Genomic DNA, 7,971 nt, shown 5'->3' with positions numbered 1-7,971 from the left:
TTGAAGTATAATGCATTTATTGGTTACTGTCTACGGGCAAAATCGATTCATAATATTATAGAACAAACGCAATTTTGCCACATTAAATTTATTAATAATACGATTATTATCAAATGTAAACTAATGTATACAGATCATACTTTTCATTGGTTATAAGAAATACATAAGAACGAATCTCTTTAAGAGTGAGCTTTATTAATTGCTTGAATAAGATAACAGTTTCTTATATTATTATTACTATAATATTGTATCGAATAATTATTGATATATAATATTATCTTATTCATCAAGAGTAGTTGGCGAATAAAAGTAAAAGCTGAGACTACTTATTCTATGAGAATAAAATAAAATCAATTTAAATTTTATTTTTATAGTTCTAGTGATAAAATATTGAACTATTCAATTAATGTAGAATGAGCCACAGCGTATGAGGTAGAAAAGAGAAAAAATATATGAAATTTCAAAACCTTTTTATAAAGATAGTTTAAAGAATTTAGATATCTTTATATTTGAAATGAAATTGATTTTTTCTTATTAGCAAAATTTTTTATATCATTGAATAAAAAACTAGTAGACTTTCAAATTTACAAATTACTATTTGAATATTATAAATTAATGTTTATACGTAATGTTTTAATAATGTAATTTATACTAAAATTATATAATATATTATATAATATTAATTATTCATGTACGTTTGTCATTAAAATAATTATTATCGAAAATTTGGCCTATTTAAAAAGAAAAACCTGATGATCTCATTTGCCATTAGTAAAATATTTTTTATGTAAATTTTAAATCACTATCTAAATGATTTAGATATATCAATTATTTTAAAATAAAATTTAACAGTTCTTTTAAATAATCAATATGTTGCATTCAAATAAATGAATGAATTAACTAAATATAATTTTTTAATTAATATCGAAATTTTTTAAATAATAAATTTAGATGATAAACACATCCAATGTATTTTCATATTTATAAATACTTCTCACGTATATATTAATCAACAATAAAAATATCATTCAATTTTATTAGGACGTTTGAATACAATTTTTTATTTTTATGTAAAAATAACTAATTAAGGTTTCTATATGATATTATTTATCTTTTCTCATTATAATAAATATCTTTTTGTTATAGATCTACTGCTAATATTTTATCTTGTTTAAATAATTGAAAATATGAATTTTCACTTAATATAACATTATGATCAGTTGGGAGTCAATTGAAGTTCGATATATGGGGTAAAATTGAAAAAGATTCAACAGATCGTATTTAATGTAGCGTATACTACATTTTCTAATGTTTTATATTTTTTTAGTACTATTTCATAGAAGGCATGTTCATGAAAATAAATAAATAATATTTTTATTAAAATATTTTTTATTTACTATATGAATTTATAAAAAGATAATATTTTCATTGAAAAATCTAAAAATATTTTTATATTTATAAAGGCATGTATTATTAATTGATTTAGTTATGTTACATATTTAATAAAAATTATAATATATATAGTCAATTTTTAATAATCAAATAATTTTCTCCATTATTTTTATCAGATAACTAATACAGTTATTTAAAAAACATTGTAAAATTAAGAAACCAAAATGATGAATTTTAAAATACTAACTTCGTAAAGTAAATGAATATTAGTTTACAATGATCAATGAACGATTTATGAAAATAAAATCGGATATTATTGCAATATTAAGTTATTACTTTTTGTTAAGGTTCGATAACTTTATACAAGAGTGTGGAATTGTAAGTGTATTTATATCATGTAATTTAATCTTATTAAATCTATACGCTCGTCATAATGGCCAAGTATAATTTTTCTTATTTACCTGTAAAAGGTTTACATTTATTATTGTTTTATTTATTATTGTTGTACATTATCTTTGAAATTATTTAATAAATATAGAATATATTTTTTAATTTATATTCAAATTATAATAAAGGAAAAATTAATTTTTGAAATGCTAATAAAATCAATCTTTCTATATTATTCTTCTATTATAAAAAGCTTGGTAATTATTTTATATAACATTTATAATAAAAAATCATAATTCTATAACTTTTTCGTTAAAACATAATTATTTTGAAATTTAGTTTAAAAATAAGAATATTTTAATATTTCATGTTTTCCTAATATATAATAAAAAATATTGTTTATTATCTCGAATAAATAAATAATATTTCAAATAAATGAAATAGAGATAATAAATTATGTGTTAAGAGCATAAAAATGTTTGAATATTAAGATTTACAGATCTCATTTTTTTTTTCACAGGATTGACTAAAAATTTAGAGAAAACAAAAGCAAAATTCTATAATTTGATTTTCTGTTTTCTAATTATTTTCAAAATAAATTAGTCTCCTAAATTATTCGTAGTATTTCTTAACTATTCAATCAATTTTCAAGAACGACAATTACATGAATTTATATGATATAATAATTTTAGAATATAACTTTCAAAAGTTGAAATATAGGTGGATATTAATATACGACGTTGAAATTATTTATTTTATAGATTCATAATTATTATTTTTCATTTAAATATTTGGAAATAAATTTAATAGCGTAACTCAAAAATAAATTTCTTTTATTTATGTTTTAAACATATTATAAATATGTAAATTTTTATATTGAAGTATGATTCAGTAATAAAGGTAATTATATAATTTTTCTTTATATTTGATTGATATTTGCTAAAAGTATCATTTTTATAGACATTTACTTTAATTTTAACTGAAATTAATAGTATTAATTATATTGAAATTTATTATTATATTATCATATGCTTCTCTTTTTGCTTTGTAATTTCTACTTGATTTTATAAATCGTATAGCTGAATTTTTCTTCTTTCATCTATTCGAATTGGAAATTTAATAAATAATCAGGAATTTTGAAATGCAATAAGATATTACATGTAAATATTTTATTTTTATTTTTTTCAAATAGTTTTAATTTTTCTTGATCAATCACTAGATGTTTGAACAAGTATTATTACTAATATGGTTTACAGCGGTTTAATTTTTTTTAATTTAATTGCTTTAATTAAGTGTAATGATATATTCATCGATATTATCTTTATTTTGAAAGTTGATGTTTTATTCTTGCCAATTTGTCTGAAAAATTCACGCTTGTTATTTACTTCTTCAATTCAACTATTATATCTAATTTTATTGGCAACGTTATTTTAATGGAATTTGCTTATTGTATTTTGATGTAAATTGTATATATGATATATGATATATAATATATGCCATATATTTCATGCATTTTTAATTATGAAATAAGAGTTCTTTTAATCCGTTATATTTTTTAATTAATTTTTTTAATAAAATATTAGAAAAAAGATTAAATCTGATAGTTAAAAGTTTGTTGAGTATGGATAGAATCATTTTTGTGAAAGATAGTGAAAATGATAAATTAAAAAATAAAAGTAAATTCCGAAGAAAAAAAAACAATCAAGTGAAAATATAACTAAACCATGCTTACTAACAGATTATTAAGATAAGTTATCTCTCTAAAATTACTTACAATAGTTTTTAACAATTTTTAATCAGACAGAAATTTTTAAACGCTTCCGTGTTTATTGATTAATGTTAATTATTCTTCATGGAGTATGAAGAAATAATTAATTAACATTTTAAAAAATAAAACAAAATAATATATTATCAAATCGAGTTAATAATCGAAATGAATTTTAAATATTTGAAATATAGAAAGATAAAATATACAATTGAATTTATAAGGAGCAACATATTAGTGGTAAGTATTTATGCTTCTAATATTAATAAATTAATATAATATAAAAGAAGTTTTATAGACATTTTCAAATGTTTCGTTGTAATAATGTAGATAGGTATTATCGTAATTTTTAAATTACTATCCTATACATGTTATAATGAATATGTAAATAAAAATATTCATAATTCACCGAAATTCATAAATACATAGAATTTAAATATATTAAAATAAAATGAATATTTGCATACATTATTTGATGAAAGGGGGGTTTGTCGCAGCAGTAATGTAATTACAAATTACAATAATCAATAAAGTAATAATATATTCTGCAATAAAAGGGTTATTTCTTTGGAAATCAAATGGGTCCACTTATTGGTTTTTCTATAATCAGCCATAATACCTCCTACCGCGCTCTCTCCCTATATTTGCCGTCATATATGTGGGTCCGTAGGCGCTAGTTATGTTGCTGTGAGTACGTATGTTTCAAGAGCATTAAGCTCAAGAAATAGTCTCTACTGTTCATGCAGTCCGCTGTTACTTTTTTTTCTCCTCTTAAACGAGACCAAGAGAGAGGGAGAGAGAGAGAGAGAGAGAGAGAGAGAGCGCGCAACTGAGTAAGAAAAAAAGAGACGGAGGATGTTTATGCGAGAGAGAGACTTTATTAGGCGTCGTTCCTCCTCCGACTTGTCGTGACTTCCACTATTCCATGTGCCTGTCCTTCTGTCCCTTCCTCCTTTTAACATTCGTATGAGCTTTGTCACGGCCTGTGTATTCAACCTTCTCTCTCTCCTCCTTTTCTCACGCATTACTTGCTGTGCACTCTCCAGTTCTTTCCGTTACATTTGTTATTTGTAGTCTTGTTGATTCCGGGCTTTTGCAAGTAAATTTGATAGATCATTTACACCACATTATTCTGATTAAAGAATGAAACAATAATAAAAAAGCGAATACAAAGGAGAGTTAGTGAGTGCAAATTAACGTGTAGGTTGGTGTATTTACACTCCTTGGCCGATAAAGAGAGAGAGAGAGAGAGAGAGAGAGAGAGAGAGAGAGAGTGAGTGGAGAGTGGAGAGAGTTGTACAAGAGGAATCATCGCGTGAAGGTTCCGTCGCTGTATGAGACATCAGCGGAGCGCGCGAGTGAGAAATTAAATTTAGTACCACGAAAAGAAAAAAATGCAGGCGATCAAGTGTGTCGTTGTAGGTGACGGGTGAGTGTTGTTTAGTTCTTCTATTTTCTATGTTAATTTGTCATGAAGATGACGAGCGTATCAAGTTCAAACAGGAGGGCATACAGTGAACATAAGACTGAAAAAGAGAGATAGAAAGAGCGTGGCTTCGTCAATTTTTCGCGGATGTGTTGAAAGAAAGTCAAACATACTGGACCCTTATTTTTTTTAGTTAGCATTGATCGAGGTTAAAATATTATATACAAGAATGTCGTTTCTTCAATCTATTTTATCGATCTTTTTATAATATATCTTTTTTGCAACAAGCGTTTCAAGCGTTCATGGGCGTGGTGTATGTGAGATTGCTAACACTTCACAAGATTTCTGACACCATTGACCTCTTCTTTTTATTATTCTTATTGCCTATAATTGAGGATATATTTCAACATTTATCCTTATTATACATAAAGATTATAATAATTCAAGTACTAATTAACGTTATAAATGAGATTAAGATGAATTTTGGAGCATTATTATATTTACAGTATTTGTTAAAGAAACTTGAAGAATGATCTCAACTTTTTCATTGTTAAATGAAAACATTAAAGTTAAATTAAAAGTTTTATAATTAATAAAATTAATACATATTTTTATTATTAAATTATCTTTTATTTAATTGTTCTAATATAAAAAATTTCAACCTAGTAATATGATATTTCTGCTATATAATATATATGTCTCAATAAGTATATATATATATATATATATATATTATGGATTGTGTTTGTATACTTTTACATATAATTAATTTTTTTATTCTAAATATAATTATTAAATATATTTTTCATTTTTGTTTTTATTAAAATTAATTATTATAAAGTAATTTATAAAAAATTTTCTTTTATAGAGCTGTTGGTAAAACATGTTTATTAATTAGTTATACTACAAATGCATTTCCTGGGGAATATATACCAACAGTTTTTGATAATTATTCTGCTAATGTTATGGTTGATGGAAAACCAATTAACTTGGGCCTTTGGGATACAGCTGGTCAAGAAGATTATGATAGGCTACGACCATTATCATATCCACAGACTGATGTATTTCTCATTTGCTTTTCACTTGTAAATCCAGCAAGTTTTGAAAATGTAAGAGCTAAATGGTATCCAGAAGTACGTCATCATTGCCCAACAACTCCCATTATTTTGGTTGGAACTAAGCTTGACTTACGTGAAGATAAAGAAACCATTGAGCGATTAAAGGATAAAAAACTTGCTCCTATTACTTATCCTCAGGTAATTAAAATTTCATTTATGATCACTGCAAGGCAGAATGCTAAGTCATAGTCATAGATGTATATATATGCACATACATACAAGAAAAATTATATGAAAACTAGCTTAATTGATTATTTTAATATATAATTTATTAATAATGTGATCATTAGTTAAACATTATAATTCATAACAAAATATAATGTATGAATATTTCCTATATTATAAAATACTTAATATAAATATTCTGATCAAATAAGTTACAATAAATATTTTGACAAGGAATACTTTTAAATATATATATCTATATTAAATTTTTTACTAGAATGTAAATAATTTTCAAAATACAGTATTAAATAACGTTTTGTTCTTGGGATAAATTGAAGAATTTTATTTATGTTGAATACATTATTTTCAGAATGTATGATTTAAATTCGAAATTGTAGATAAAAAATGTTATATATTTTTTTCATTCTAATTTTTTTTAGTTTTAAAAAGTTTTTAGTTTGAATTAATTTTATTAATAAATATATATTTTCATTTTTCCATTCACTGTTATTTTTATACATTGTACAGTTACTACACTTAATTGGTCATTTTTTAATAATAAATCTTTTTTTAATTCAGGGTCTTACAATGGCAAAAGAAATTGGATCAGTGAAATATTTAGAATGCTCTGCTTTAACACAAAAAGGACTTAAAACAGTGTTTGATGAAGCAATCCGTGCAGTTCTTTGTCCTGCTCTGCAGGTAAAGCCAAAACGTAGATGTTGCATTCTATAATATTAAGTTGTTTCGTTACTGCACATTCTCGCTGGAAGATGTATGATAGCGTCATCCTTCTTGAATCCCTTGAAAGTACAGACGTTTGTGAATTAAATTGCACAAAAGTAATAACTGTTCTCATAACATTTATTTAAAAAATAAAAAAAGAATAACTGAAGTAATAGAAGCAGAAATTAAGTGAACAAGGGTAAGAAAGAAGGGGAGGAAAGAAGACTTCTTTGCTGACAGCTTCAGTATTTCCAGTGGATATGTAAAATGGTAAAGGGTTAAATTCACACTCTTCATCTCCGTTACTATTGAAGTTTCATTCTCATGCAAGAAGAATGATCAATTATAGAAAAATTGTGAAAAAGAGCGCCAGAATATAATGCGATTATGTACAGTATACTAGAGTATATTAATAATAATTATTATTGAATATCTTTGAATGGTAAACAAATTATACATATACATTTATGCTCTAAAATAGACGACTATGTAAGTTGACTGTGTAATTTCTAGGATAGATTTAAGATACGCGAATCGAAAGAGTGAATGAACAAAAATAAGCATTAGTGCATATGTGACAATAGCTCTACTCAGTTCTCCTCTCATAAATTTTAATTATTACTTTGATATAACGCCTGTGATTCATACGCACAATATCAATACCATTCGTTTGCAATTCGTGAAGACGATTAATAACAAAGGAAGAATATGTAATGAAAAGTAGATATCTTGAAATAAAACACTTTAAGAAGGGTGTACTTTTTAAAATATACAATAAAGAAGAAAAAGCTTTGAATGATTGCGTGAATAAAAGTATGCGTTTGCGAGAATCAAATGAAGAATAAAGAGGAACAACTAGAGCGATAAAAACTAATTGTAAATAATTATTGGAGTTTAAACATTGGCTATACATTATTACTCTACTAACTGAATTTAGATGGAAACGTTAATTGTTTTTTTTAATTTAAATATATATTTAAAGGTATATATAT

At 24.1% G+C, this 7,971-nt stretch overlaps 1 protein-coding gene across 1 annotated transcript; it reads left to right on the top strand.

Moving 5' to 3' along the window:
* The first annotated feature begins 4,347 nt into the window (after nt 1–4,347).
* On the top strand, nt 4,348–7,078 carry Rac1 (ras-related protein Rac1). The gene is made up of 3 exons (XM_011498553.1): nt 4,348–4,973; nt 5,839–6,226; nt 6,833–7,078. Exons 1-3 carry the CDS (start codon nt 4,939–4,941, stop codon nt 6,986–6,988), a joined length of 579 nt encoding a protein of 192 aa, XP_011496855.1. The 5' UTR covers nt 4,348–4,938; the 3' UTR covers nt 6,989–7,078.
* Nucleotides 7,079–7,971: the final 893 nt, after the last annotated feature.

Source organism: Ceratosolen solmsi, unplaced genomic scaffold (assembly GCF_000503995.2).
Source record: "Ceratosolen solmsi marchali unplaced genomic scaffold, CerSol_1.0 scaffold30, whole genome shotgun sequence".
NCBI lineage: Eukaryota > Metazoa > Arthropoda > Insecta > Hymenoptera > Agaonidae > Ceratosolen > Ceratosolen solmsi.
Note: the sequence above shows the minus strand (reverse complement) of the source record. Positions and strands in the feature narration are given on the sequence as shown.